Raw genomic sequence first — 15,564 nt, 5'->3', positions numbered from 1 at the left:
TCTTGCTGCAGCACACTGAAAACAGGGGTTTTCAATGGGTGTTTTTATATAAACGGGGAAAATGCACTTATCTAGAGGCATATTATGAGATTTTTAAATTCTTTTTGCCACTCCCTTGTGAATCATCAACTAAGTGTGCAGCTGCTCAGAGAGAGCAAAGGAGGTTTATTCCTTTAATTTGAGACTTCCACAATCACATGCAATCGTGTTTAAATTCTACTTGGTGTGAAGTAAGAAAATTAGATGAATTTATACCTGGAGTTCAAGAGGTGTTCTGCTGAAAGTACATTTTCAACAACCAGCATGCACATATTACTTACAAAAGATTTTGATCTCTACTACTTCAAATATTAAAGCCAATGAAAATTAAAAGTCCCAAGTTAATATTTAATGTTATCCTTAATTCATAAAGGCCATCTTTATTCAAAACATGTATTTGTTTCAAAAAATTATAACCATCACTTGTTTACTTTATATGTTGTCTTTAAAAAGGACCCAACATTTCAAGTCACATATGCACTATACATTTTAAGCTTAAATTGCTTCAGCACTAATATGTTACGTGATTGATTGATACTATGCTTACGTATCTCAGAAAGAACTATCCTAATGAAAACTCAACAGGAATTAAGTAATTAGAATATTTAAAACAAGTGCTTACATTCTATGACCGATTCTGTCTTCCTTTTCATTCATTGGCCAAAAAATGAGAATCAGTGTTCAAATGCAACAATATTCTAATCCCTGATAATGTATCTTCCCTCTGCTTCCCTTATGTGGTTAGTATCTCTGCTGTTTTAGTCCTTACTTACATTTTGGCTAACCTCTTAAGTCACCTCAAGTCATCAGATAGTAAATATTATCCAGTGCCTTCTAATAGCAGTATGTTAAGCTGAAGGTAAACAAATAATTTTGAATATAGGTGGTATGATACATACCATAATAGTTATTAATAACATGATATAAATGAAAATAGACATTCTTTCAATTAATATGCACTTTTCTTTCAATAAGGTACTTTAATCTTTCCACTAAATCAATTTAAATAATTTGAACATATAAGATAAACCAGAATCATTTTATGAAAGTAGTATATTTGTAGTATTTTTGGCCCAAGCAAAAACTTTTACTCATCACCCATGAATTTAAAAGACTGTATTAGTCTATTTTCTCCTTGTTCTTTCTTTCCCGTATGTCTGCCATGGACCCCTGAATTTTGATGAATGCACTGGAAAAGGTTAAAATAACCCTGTGCCCTAAAAGTATAAAGACATGTATTCAAGGAATTTGATTCTGTCTACAGTGGCTGCACATCTCAGATCCATTTAGGGACAATTAAGTTATATACTGAATTTAATGTCTCCATCTCCTATTAGCAGTTAATCTTTACATTCTCTACCTATATTATAATGGTAAACATTCTGTTAGGAAGACATCCTGTTCCCTGAAAAGGATGGCTCTGAACATCTTTCGCGGGCCAACCGCACTGACCCCAAGAAGGGGCTTCAAGGTGTAATCAGAGATGAGGCATATTTCATGCACCACCTGGGAGCAGGGAAGGGGAGGAAGCCAAGGGAATCCACGTGGTGGATCCTCCCTCCAACCAAAATCGGAAACTGACCATTTCTTAACATTGCCTTGGTGATTCTCCAGGCACTGGGCCTTCCTCTCTGGCCACGCCCTTCCCACTGGGAGATCCTGGGGGAAGGGAATGGGAACATAGAGATACTTGGAAGGCCCTTTGTTAGAGATACCCTAACAGAGCAGAGCTTTGAAGGAACTAAAATCCTCATTTTAAGCAGAGTCAGTTCTACGAGCGATTGACATTCCTTCCTGATCTCTGCTTCTCTGGATGATCCATTTGTCTACAAACGTCTCCCATTAGCTTCTGAGTTCTGGCTTCCAAATGACTGAAGGCGTGAGAGCCTTATTTCTTCGCATTTATTATCTTTTGGATCATTTTGGGACCGGCTCCCTCCTTTCCCGCCCCTTCGCTTACTCGTCAGATATTTATTGACCTCATACTCAGTGCTGTTTCTGACTTCCAGAATGGAGTGTGATTTTATTGCTCTTTTTCCCCAGCGAAATGTGAGCCAGCGTGTCGCCATGGCGGTGTCTGTGTTAGACCCAACAAGTGCCTCTGTAAAAAAGGATATCTTGGCCCTCAGTGTGAACAAGTGGACAGAAACCTCCGCAGAGTGACCAGGGCAGGTATTCTTGATCAGATCATTGACATGACATCTTATTTGCTGGATCTAACAAGTTACATTGTATAGTTTCTGGGACTGTTTGAATATTCCTTTCCAATGGGCATTTATTTTTTATCCTGTCATTAAAAAGAACGACTGTTATCCTGCTACACACTCCTGTGATTTCATTTTCTTTGATTAATTTAAAAGTCATTTCCAGAAATGTGCAGATCCCGTGTGTGTATATTGGCACGTTTGTTCACATATGCACGTACACACACACACTCACAACCCCTAGGCGTGTGGTTGCATAACAGATGGGTTTTAAAAATATATATTGCCTTGTGTGGAGTAATTTATCTGGAAATTCCATTGTAAATTGATAACGGAATTTTTATGTCACTAGAAGAGATTACATGACTTCCCAGGAATTTTCTGTCTGTAATCACTAAAGTCAACTTCGACGGAGTTTTAAAACATTACTGTGCAATCTGATGGATTTAATTTAAAAAAGGCCATATTTTTATATTAAAGGACTATGATATAAGAGAATGTTTCAGAACTCCCTGAGGAATTTCTGAGTGGGCAACGATATAAAATTGTAATCTTCATTTTTGTTATTGTATCCAATTGCAGAATGTTACACACTTACCTTTCTATTGGTGGAGAAATCTGGTTCCCCCAGCTTAATTTCAAGATTGTTTTCAAGTGTTTTATAATTAAATCAGAACAGCATATTCTAAAATCAGCCTTCCTAAAAGGTCTGCTTTTATTGTATAGTGTATTTAACAAGAGGCACTGGGTTTGTGTTACATATTTATATTTTGTATTTAATTTTTATAATATAGACGTCACCTAGATGAAACACCTATGCCCTGTCCCGTAAAATACTAAGGTTACATTTGTCACCAACTTAATTGGAAAGAAGGGGCGTGAGAAAGCAAACAGCCTTTAATGTGCTGTGGCTCTAATCTAGCAATGTGTCCCTGTGCCAACATGTAATCATTAACGACGGATGAAAAAGCAAGAAAACAGCCAATCCTTATAAAATTCCAGCATTAAACATTTGTAAAGTGCTTTTCACCATAGCAAGACTGTCAAGGGTATATGTGATTAGAATGTTGCAGATTTCACACTGAATCAAACCTCACTGGAGAAGAGTTCACTCGTTTTTAATGGATCTTGGCTCTGTAAGCTGTCACTTGTGCACATTTTGAATATGATCATTCTTGCCAAATATGACTTTTAATGTATATGTTCCTTCAGAACGCAAGGAAAATCCTCTTTGGTTCATGTATGAATAAATGTTCTGTCAATGTTCTGTTCAGGTTTTTAAAGAAATGCCATGTTCTAACTTAAAACTGCAAAAAAAGTCTGGTAGATACTTTTCTTCCTGGTTTTTTGAGGCCAGCCTGCCACGTTTGGATTATAACAAAAATATCAGGCCTCTTTGCACTACTGGAAAAGGATCTCCTCGTGACACGTGCACACTCACTCTAGGTGGTCCTTCTCTAAACATCTGTTCCTCCAGAATCTAAATTGTAGAGTAGGACAGATCATTGCAGCACAGCCCCACTTCCCAAACCTGCTCCTTACCTTTAGGAATAGGAGCCTCAATTAAAAAAAAAAAAAAATCAAAGCAAATCTTGTAACTAGTATTTTTCTCATGTTTCAAAGTGAGAGATTTGCAATTAAAGCACAGTGAGAAACCACGATATAGAAAGGTTGGTTAAGTCCACTGAGCTTGTCTTCCATATATGATTACTAAGTTTCAAGTGACCTCATGCCAAATAGAAATGGGTGGACAAATCTTGGTGCAGTGCTGAGGGAACAATAGCCCGCATTAAAAAGTGCATGCATAATTTTGCACAATTTAGATTCAATGGACAGTCTATTCAAAGACGTCTCAGGATTAAATGAGCATGGAGACCAAATTGCCCTCTTACCCCAGAAAAGGGGTGGTCCTTTCTAGTCACACTCACACTTCATTGGCCCAACAGCGTGACAGATCTTGCAGTGAACCCTGCGGTAGCCTGCATCTGTAGGTTAATAGCCGTCTTTTGTCCCCTTTGCTTTCTCTTCATAGCCCTTTGACTGAATTCCATCACAGAAAGTTTTACAATTAAAAAAAAAAAAAATGTCCTGACAACCATTTTTGTAAATGGACCTTAACCATCGAATCGTCTCTTATTCAACGTGGGCGACATTAACAAAATGTGAACTTCTTGTGAGGGAGCCAGCTGTCTAAATCTGTCAGATTGTGCAGTTTTATTACTCCCTGTTTCATAGTTTCACCGAAAACAATAAGGACCCTGCTAGAGAGTCAGCAAAATCTGAAAAAGCCAGCATTTCTTCTTACATCTTTAATTTTTCCATAGCTCCCTAAAGAAGCTTTCCAAAAGAAAAGGTGTTCTGTTGCCAGTAGTTCTCCTGCTGAAAAATATCTATATTCAATCAATCAGACCCAGATTGCTTTATACGGCCCTTTCCCAAGTGAAAGAGTTTCAGATGACTTAGAAAAGCAGAGGTACCCCAGTTATCATTGCCTTTTCTGTCGTGAGTCATTAGACTAAAAGATCAAAATCTTCTAAAAAGGGGATGGCAAGTTCTGTGGATATTAAACCCCAGCAAAGAAAGGCACTGGAGTCATTTCCTTCTGTTCTTAGCAGAGAAGTAAATAGAGGTGGCTAGTTAATTTGCTTGATATTTTTAACTCAGTGATCATTTCCAAAACTCCTTTGACTTTTCTTTCAAGTAGATTTTTTAAAACATGGGACTGAAGAATTATCTTAAATAATTCATGAGGAGAGGCAAGCAGGAATCAGTTAAGAAGTATGAGCTAAGGAAAAAGTACAGTTTCATCACACCAATGGCAACTTCTAGTTGCTGTGAAAAGTATACAATCAAACTGGAAGAGAAATGTCCTTCTAGGGATGCTGGTGTGTGAGATAAAGATCAAACCAAGGCAAAGGAAAATGTAGATCAGCATCCCTTTGTTCATCCTAGAGCTTTATCTTTGGGGGTCAATTTAATGTGAAATGCTGTCATGGTAGTCATAAAAAGCCAGGGGGAAAACCTTTCTGCCACTGATTCTGCCAAATTCTTGTTCTGGTCAATAGGACTTCGTTTTCTTGCCAGTTATTTAAGGTAATGAGGAGACAGCTGAATTGGCACATCATTAAAGCAGAAAGAAATGGAAGTTTTAAGAAACTTGAGTGATGATAAACAGTGCTTCCATCCATACTTTTTCGTCTTGGAATTTTGTTTCAATGTGGCTCTTGTAAAATGCTCTTTTATTTTATCACAAAGACTACTCCAAAGTTTTCTCAGATTAGTGGACTGTCTGATAAAGAAAGAGCCAAGAATCCTACACATACAACATATACATACAACCTAAAGAGAAAACCAGTCTCTCTTCCATTTATAGACTTCAGGCCAGCACTTTCTTTCTTTCTTTCTTTCTTTCTTTCTTTCTTTCTTTCTTTCTTTCTTTCTTTCTTTCTTTGAATATAATTACATAATAATGTGCTAACAATTTTTAACCTTTTAAAAATATTGTTTTTATCTAAATCATAAACCAAACTATACTAAGTATAGAACCTACAGTTAGATGCTACCTCTAGCGTCTTTCAAAGCACACGTTCACTTGAACTTTTATTAGTCTAATATTTTAAGCTTTGAAATATAGAAGAGAAACCAAGCCTAAATTTTTAAGAAATAAAACAAGGTCTATCATACGCATTTGCAGTTGGCTGATAGATAAATCAAAGTTTCTGAATGTCTCTGTAGAACGTTATCCATGACATCTATCTTCCTCTCTTTGTCCCTCCCTCTCCTCTTTCCCCACCCCCATATATCCCTCTTCCTTTTAACCTCTCTCTTCTCCTTTGTTTCTACTGGTTTTGACTAAATAGACCTGTCCTCAGTATACTCATAATGAACATGTCCTCCAGTAGGTTGCTATTGATTTTGCTGGTTATGATTTTTTCTTTATTTTCCTGAAAAATACCCTCTCTTTTATCACATTGGCTCAGACTGTATATCATAAAGAACAGTAGACAAAGAGGAACATACTAGACTGACCTATCATAATCATTGAAAGAAGTAACAAAAAGCATAAATGACTACCAGCCTGGGAGTTCCAGCCCAGCTGGGGTTCCATCTTAGATGCAGGAAAGAGGATCGCTAGTCAAGAGCACGAACTAACAGTAGGAAACGTTAGCAGCTATTCCTGTCCAAACAACAACCCTCTCTATGGAGTCTATTTTAAGGAAGATTATTCTAAATCCATGAAGGAAAAATAAGTAGTTCCCCAATGGAGACTTCAGCATCTTCTCTCCCCACCCCTGGGATGAGTCTTGAACTTGCAGAGAACTCAGACTAAAGTTCCATGCCCAGAACATATACCTAGTTCTTTATTACTCCCAGGACGTCGGTGGGCCTGTTACTGTGAATGTTGGCAGTATCTTTAGCAAACTCCTCTTCAGCATATCCTAAAGAAATACATGTTTGCTGTCTTACCTTCTTGCTCTTCATCATACCGACGCAAATCAGTCATACCGCCCGTGATTAATATGATGACAAAGAAGGCAGGAAACCTAAGAATAAAAGCATTTTGATATTAAAAATATTTAAAACATGACCATAAGAACTGCCAAACACTAATCCTAGCCACCTTTGACACTTCTTTCTCTTAAACATCTACACATAAGTTTTGGAAATGGTCTTAAAATAACTGTTTAGGAGAATGTGATGGACTCATGAGAGCATGAGGAAGTGTTGGGTCATTTTCTTCTCAATCATAGTAGTGGCTATAAAGAGATTTATTCATTTATCAGATTAGCTCTTTTCTTAAATTCTTCATTAAATATGAGCCCAAGATACACCCATCATTTGCTTGGCTTTCTTTTGTATAGGTCATCTCTAAGTTGGTTGAAAAAATAAATAAATAACAATCCCTTGTATTAACATAAAGCCTTAGGCCTAAAACATGTCCCTGCTTTTTAAGCCAGGGACATATAAAAGAAAGGAAGAAAAGAAAAGAAAGAGAAAAAGGTGCCAACTCAACATGAATTTTAAGGTTACATCCGAGGTACATCATGGGCATCAAACAGTCAACACCACATTTCAGTCAGGATGTTTTCTTGCATGTGTAGATTGTGTCTGGCTTAAAATCAAAATATGTGTATCCATATACAAACTAATTAACAAAAAAATTTTGGTGAGTTATCTCAGCTGACTATAATCTTTTAAGTTAAACATTTTTAGCCTATAGGGTAGAAAGAACAGAACATTAGCAGTGATGGGAAATTCATCACGGCTAAATATAAAATAAGCTTTGTCTTCAGAGTTAGAAACTATTTCTTATACGTTCCCTTTGCACTAAAAAATAACCAGCCAGTAGTTTCCATTCACATGAACAACGTGTGATCAGATTTGGTATCAGTTATACCCAAAATGTATGTTTGCTATATCCTTACCTCATGTTCTTAAAATCAGAGACATAAATTTTATAGACTAAATTAAGAGTTCATGTATAGTAGAACTTAATACTATTAACACATTAATACATTCTGCTCATAATATTATTATTGAAAAATTGAGTTGATAACTTTATAAGATACCAGATACTTCCTGTATTCATTATATTTATAGGACATTTTTGGACGTGCATTTCACCAAGAACCACATAGTGACAATATAAATGAAATGGAAGCATTATGGGATTTTTGGAGCTTGCTTCGCTAGGACATGCTAAAGACTATTTATTTAAAAGAAACTCACCTAATTAGTTGGGGGAGGGTATAGCTCAGTGGCAGAGTGCATGCTTGCCATGCACGAGGTCCTGGGTTCAATCTTGGATACCTCCACTAAAAATAATAAATAAATAAACCAGATTACCTCCCCTCCCCAAAATAAAAATAAAGCAAAAATTAAATTGAAAGAAAGAAACCCACCTAACTAGAATGAAAAAAAATTATAAAATCATTACAATGAATTAGCATAAGAGAAACTTGTAAAGACACCCCGTGTCTTTCCTGGCTTTATCTGTGATTAACTTGGTCCAGTTTTAAAGAATGGTTAACTTTATCATTCTTCTAACACGTTTTGGTTTTTCTAGTTGTTCATTTTCCTTTAGATTGTTGATAATGAGGGCAATTTGTCCATAACCTTACTCAACAGAAGATATCTTGTTTGGATTTCTGTTAATATGAGGCAGAAGACTATGGGAACAAGTAATAAAAGCAGGTACATGTTTGAGGGAGCAGAGTTAATATATATATACTAGTTCAAATTTCTATAAATGTTCTGAAAAGCAACACGCAAAGTCATTGGCTCAGATAATCCCTCTACATTTGAAATAACCCGACTTCCTTAACCAAGTTACTATACTATTCAGTTCTCTTTGATTGATCTTCTATTTTTCAGCCATCCATTCATTTATTAATTCAACAAATATTTATGGAAGTGCCCAGCATGATTATGTGCTGTAGAAAAGGCAAGGATGTTTACAGTGGGGATTGTGAGCCCAGCGGGTATGATGAACACATTTGAAGCAAAAGACAATAATCACACCCAGCCAGCTTCAGATCAGGTCAACGTCAAAATCCAGCAATAATGGTACAGATGGCCTAAAGTACATCTGTGTGTATCTGTATGTGTGCACACACCCATGTATATATATTTATCTATCTGTACAAACACTACATATGTATACACACTATCTATGTAATATATAATATATGTATAATGCATATAAATTCTAACAACTGTATTTGTGTTATCTTTAAAATAGAACAATTGTATCTTGAAGTGATAAATGCAGAGAATTGGTTTTTATTGTTGATCTGTGGATTTAATGATTTTTAGGTGAAAAGGATGTTTAAGTGTATAATTTCTTCTCTTAATTTAATATATTTATGTAAATGCATGCCTGAAATTTGGTTAGACTGGCTGTGTTTTGTGTCCTTTAACATGATCAAATGCATTAAACTTTATCGTATGACCTGATGTCCATGTGCTATTTTAAAATTCTTTTCTATTTTAGAAATGTTTAGTTTTCCTTAAATACCCATGCTGACTCTACAAACACTAATATTCTATACCCAAACTACTGTTCAAAATATTCTTGCCTTTTGTCATTTTTCACATTCTAATTTTAAAAATTTACTCCCCAAAATATATGCCAATGTTGAGGGTCTGTTGCATCGTGTACATATTTTGCAGCCATAAGACACTATATTGATTTAAATTTATTCTAAGTTGCAAATGACTTAAATGTGATCCTTTCAAGCAAGTACGAATTAATAAGTGAAGAATGTAAAAGAGCAGTTGAGAGTCCTGGGGGCCCAGAGTGAATGGAAGAAGCACATGACAGGGAGAGACATGAAAAAAGTGATTGCAGATTCCCTAAAACTGGGTGGACCTTGCCATTTTGTCTCCAGTTAACCCTGCCAAGGGTATTTGTGGAAGGTCAGCTATGCCATTATGGACATGAATTTTAAATCTGCCAACATTATATAGAAGAGTGACTTGCTTTCATCTAGATCTCCTTTCTTCCCGAACAACCATATCACTTTGACTCATGGAGAGGAAAAGCTGTTTCTCCATAAGCGATGAGTGTTTCTAGGAGAAAAGGATGTGTTACAGGTGCTTATTCGCAGAGTCCTTCAACTCAGGTTACTCTCTAGAAGTTTTAAGTTAGGCAGAGTGACACCATGAAAAGCGTCCCTCAACTCATTCCTTAGTGGCCCAGGGAGCACCAGAAGGCTCTCTCCCTCAAGGACTGCCCTTCCAGTTCTGAGAATCTGTCCTCGTGGCTTAGCCCTTAATCACAATCTGTTTCCCGTACATGCCCAGTCTCTCCAACCAGATTCTAAATCTCTTAAGGCCATGTCGTCTACTTCCTGGCAGACCTAGAGCAGCTCTAACATACCTGCCACATGGAAACTAATAACATGTATATAAACAGCCTAGAGATGGAAGTGGTTTTTTTCCCGATGTTAACAATCTCCCTGGATGCCTTCACTATTCCTTGATTGACTTCCCAGCTCTTCCATCATCAGTGTAATCAATTCCCTGCAGTCAATTCCCTTTGTTGTAAACACTAGAAGGAAACTTTCTGTTTTCCTTTTTTAGATCCTGATTGATACAAATATTCATAAGAGTGACACAGACACAGATGAGAAGAGAGAGAATAGGGTGGAATTACAAAGGGACATGATGAGCTGTCCTTCAGGAGAAGACCTTAAGAAACTGTCGCCTAGAATCCCAACGCGATCACAGCAAGACGCAGTCAGAGGGACGCTACCTCCAAATCTGATACATGGCCCTTAAATTACACAGGCAGCTTCCAGTGGAAAAGGCCATTCCCCCATCATTGTCATCAGGAATGTTCACAGCTCACATTTGCACTGTTAAACCTATTGGCGTCCAGTCTGTACAGGAGTCTGACAGCAAATAGGAGAGAGAGTTCTATGGACTTGCTTCTTTAATTCTTTAATGGAGGTGCTGGGGATCGAACCCAGGCAGGACCTGGTGCATGCTAAGCAAGTGCTCTACCCCTGAGCTACACTCGCCCCCTGACCTTGCATCTTTACACTCATTTTTTTTCTTTTTCAGAATTTTATGGATTAATGTATTAGCGCCAATGGAAGTACAACTTCAAATAGCAGCCACACTTAGTATCCCATCAGAAAGAAACACAGTTTTTAAAATTTGGAGTTCTGAAAATTCTCTCTGGAGGTTAAATTCTACCATCGTTCAAAGAAATGAAAGGATAAAAGGGAGATAAGCAATTTGGATGCAATTTATCTTCTGTATTTGCATAATCTGATTTATGTTTGATTTCTGTATGATATTTTCTGTGATTAAAACAAATGGAATTTTTAAGGGGAGAGGAAGGGGCCAGGAGAGGGAGGGAGACGCCTGGGCAGCACTGACTATAAAACTCATCCTTCTTGGGACTGTGCCCACATCAGAAATTACTTGAACTCACTCGTGTAATTTAATAAGATGTCATCAGATCCCTCTGACATATTTATAGCCTTATAATTAAAACTACTTGAAGCAAAATCCATGTGCTTCGTGTATAACAATTTAGATTATCATAGACATCCTGTTCTATGATCTTCAGCTACCAAAAGTCATGCACGCCCAGGGTGCTGGCGGGAACCCTGGGCCAGGGCTGTGAGATGTGGATCCTGGGCATGGCTCTCCAACTGTTTAGCCGGGTGATATTGGGTAAGTCCCTCACTGCACTGGGACCCAGTTTCCTTATGTGTAAAATGAGAGTCTTAGGTTCCTTCCAGCTCTAATAGGTATTGTTACTAGGTATTCCTAGTCCGAGGACCCATGTGGACTGCAGATTGGCAATTGCTTATCTTAGATAGGAGGCCATTAACGACTTCATTTCATGACTCTGAGGTGGCTAAATAATTAGAAAAGACACTCTTACTCATTTTTCTCCAGTCTCCCAGCCTCCTCTCCTCTTACTCTCTGTGGTTCTTTGTTGCCTTCTTGGAGGTGTCCTCTGAATTGCCTTTTCCTGTTCCTCCCATCCCAGTGTCATTCATCCTTGAATCCATTCATGTCTCCTGCAGCTCTTGCTCTAATTTTCTAAACTGCTACCTGATCTATGGGCATCATTTTCTTCACGCTGAAGAAGCACCATCTTACAGGGAGGCTGCCCCTCCCTCCAGGGTCCTCAATGTCCAGTTTTGCGACTCTTAGAGACATATTTGTCTCTTCCATGAATTGTGTGCCCAAAAGGACTGCTGTAGGCACCATACCTGGCTGATAGATACTGCATTCTGGGCAGACATCATCTAAGAGAAAATTCATGATACAGAAGAAAGCATAACCATGCATGCACTGGGTTGCCCTTACAAATTGTTACAGCCTGGGTGGCTTAAACAACAGAAATGTATTGTCTCATAATTCTGGAGGCTGGAAGGTTGAAATCAAGGTGTTGGCAGAGTTGGTTCCTTCTGAGGGCTACGAGGGGAGGATCTGTTCCAGGCTTCTCTTCCTTGGCTCGCAGGTGGCTGTCCTTTTCCTGTGTCTTCACATAGTGTTCTTTTTATCCATATTTCTGTGTCTAAGTTTCCCCTTTTTACAAGGACACCAGTCATATTGGGTTAGGGCTTACCCTAATGACCTCATTTTAACTGGGTCACATTCATAAAGACCTTGTCTCCAAATAACACATTCTGAGGTCCTGGGGGTTAGGACTCCAACACAGGGATTTTGAGGGGAGCCACAATTCAACCCATAACACCATGCCCCAGAAATGGCATCAGACGTACTGAGGTCTCATTTTCAGTGTCAGTGCTTCTCAAATTTCAGTGTGTCTCCAGTCACCTGGGGACTTTGCTAAAATTCAGAATCTGATTCAGTAGGTCTGGGGGTGCCTGTGATTCCACAGCTCTAATAAACTCCCAAGTGATGCTCATGCTGGTCCTTGGGCTTCATTTTGAAAAGCAAGGATCTAAAGGATGACTTATTGGCTGTTTTTACTTTGAGGACAGAATAGTCATACTGGAAAAGACTGGATGGGAACATGGCTTTCTGACACTAAGAAGGAAATGAACACATCCTATGTATATATGTCAGTTCCAGGCTTGCACTTAGTTGAGCAGAAGGTGCAAGATCACAGGGAAGTATTTGTACGTGGAAGTCAGTTATCTGCACGCTGCTGGAGCTGCTAGCTGTTGCTACTACAGCTGCTGCTGTTTTCAGCAATCGCATCGTGATCACACCAACAAGTACAGTATTTGTTAAGTATGTTGCAATTCATCTATCTGTTCTAAATAAACTTAAATTGAGTTGCCAAAGCAATGTGCACCATAAATAAAATACATGGTAGCTTTAAACTGTGTCAACTGTGTCAAGATGGTATGTAGCCCTAATAACAAAGCTATAGAAGATTTCTGTCAAGAGAAAAAAACTTAAACAGGAAAATATCACTATGAGCAAATATATTTGAATGAAGCTATAATCCTTGACAAAGTAGACAATGCATTCTGCGTGGAGTTGAATTGAATATAAAGTTTTATGCCTTTATCTTAAAACCAGGATATATTACTTACTCATATTACTTTGAGTTGTAAACATGTCTAGAATTATGTCAAAAATGTCTCGGAAGCAACTTTTAGTGCTGTGTGCTAAAGAACAAAACTTACTATCTGAGTCAGACATTTATTGTAATTTTGAGAGCAGAGCCCCTCAATGGAAATTTCTGTGATGATGGAAATGAACTATATCTTCACTGCCCAATATGGTACCACTTAGCCATATATGACTATCACGCACTTGAAATGTGGCTAGTGCGACTGAAGAACTGAATGTTTAATTGTAGTTAAATTTAAATTTAAGTTTAAGTTGCCAATAGAAAAATAAGGTGTCTTTTTCTATTGGCCTCTTTAAAAACCAGAGCGAAAGGCAGTTTAGAGAGTTCAGTTACACTGTTTTGGTGATAATCCCTTATATATAATTCACACTGGAAGGTTTCACTTTCCCTTTAACTTTGTTCTGTTTTGATCCCGTAGCTTATTCCAAAAGGTATATCGTACCGACTCTTTCTTCTGAAATTTTTTACATTGGCCTTTGACCAAAACCAATAAAATTCATAATTCTAGGTATGGTTTTACGGTACAGTCAAAATCTATTATGCGTATGTGGAAACACTGTGCTGTGGTCATGTGTATGCACGTCTCTGAGTGTAAACAAATGAAGAAGTAGCACTAAACACACAGAACTGTGGGTGGAGAGCAGTGATGGTGGCTGAACCTTGTCCTGTGCCACTGTCCTCTGTGCTAGAGGAAGTACAGTCAGAGGAACCAGGAGCATAAAGTGCCACTATGTGCCTTAATATTTAGTTCTAGAAAATTCTCCTGAAAAAGAAGAATTTGGGCGCAATAAGAAGCAATAATTAGAGAGAGAGAAATCAAATCCATTTGGCTGATCTCTAAGATTCAGCTCTAAAAACGTCACTGTATGCAACCTGAGGTCACCATCATGGGTGAGCAATAAGTTCCCGCCAACAGGAACTGTAGAGGTCCAAACAGAGAGTGAAGAAAAGGTTGCTCCCGAAACTGAAGTGGACACAGAAGGCATAAGACAGCAGTGATTCAGCTAAATGAGATGGAAGTAAGTGGGGATAACAGTAACAATACACTTACACAGTGCTGTGCGCCAGGCACCTATTCTAAGTACTGTCAAAAACTGTGAAGTGTCTGCGACTTCACTCTACTTAGTGAGGTAGACAAGTTAGCCTACCATGACTTCATGGATGCTGGTAGATGACAGGAGACCCCTGGGTTAGAGACAAATGACACTTTAGCACTCACAGCAATAGCCATGATTAATAACTGGTCCTCTGAGCCCTAATCCCTACAGAAAGGGCCAGATGATACTTGCACATGCGGTGGGCTGAGTTTCAGAAGAGGAACTTTGAGCTGAGGGATACCAAATCTTTTTATAACAGATGGTAGTCAAACCCACCTGATCTTTGCATTAGAGGGAGAAGTTACCACTACTGTCCCAGGCTGTTTGCTCTGCAATAATCCTGGATAAGATAGTTTAGAACAAAAGCATTCAGTGCTTCTGCTCACCAGCAGTGCAGAAACACAAAAGGCCCATGGGAGATTGTCACCCAATGAGCGCCTGACATATATTAACTCCTTTAACCTTCTCAACAACCATGTGCAGTAGGTACTTTGACAACACTTTACAAACAAAATGGAAGGCCATAGGGTCCCCATAGCTATTAAGTGGGAGACTGAGGGCTTGAACCCAGTGATGTGTTTCTGAAGCAGCAGTGTCCAACAGAAATCTTATGTCAGCCACATTTAAAATTCTCTAAGAGAAATAAAAATACCACATGCTATCACTCATATGTGGAATCTAAAAAAAAAAAAAAAAGGAAAAAAAAGGACACCACAAACTCATCTATGAACAGAAAGAGACTCACAGACATAGAATGGTTACCCAGAGAAAGGGGGTGGGAAGGGATAAATTTGGGAGTTTGGGACTTGCAAATATTAGCCACTATATATAAAAATAGAAAAAAAAATTCTTCTATACACCACAGAGAACTATATTCAATATCTTGTAATAGCCTTTAATGAAAATGAATATATGTATGTATATGCATGACTGTGACATTGTGCTGTACACCAGAAACTGACACATTGTAACTGACTGTAATTCAATAAAAAAAATTTTTTCTAGTAGCCACCTTAAAAAAGTAAACAGGTGAAACTGATTTTAATAATATATTTTATATAACTCCATGTACTCAGAATATGATCATTTCAACATATAATCAACATATAAATTATTCATGAAATATTTATATTCTTCACTTGATACT

The 15,564-nt window shown here is 37.9% G+C and overlaps 1 protein-coding gene across 1 annotated transcript in view; it reads left to right on the top strand.

The window, feature by feature from the left end:
* Positions 1-9,200, top strand: part of HHIP (hedgehog interacting protein) — a 92,837-nt gene extending 83,637 nt beyond the window's left edge. The window contains exon 13 of the mRNA XM_010954592.3: positions 2,083-9,200. Coding sequence (XP_010952894.1) covers positions 2,083-2,276 — 194 coding nt within the window. The 3' untranslated portion in view covers positions 2,277-9,200. The remainder of the gene's footprint in view (positions 1-2,082) is intronic.
* The last annotated feature ends 6,364 nt before the right edge of the window (positions 9,201-15,564 follow it).

Source organism: Camelus bactrianus, chromosome 2 (genome assembly GCF_048773025.1).
Source record: "Camelus bactrianus isolate YW-2024 breed Bactrian camel chromosome 2, ASM4877302v1, whole genome shotgun sequence".
Classification (NCBI taxonomy): domain Eukaryota; kingdom Metazoa; phylum Chordata; class Mammalia; order Artiodactyla; family Camelidae; genus Camelus; species Camelus bactrianus.
Note: the sequence above shows the minus strand (reverse complement) of the source record. Positions and strands in the feature narration are given on the sequence as shown.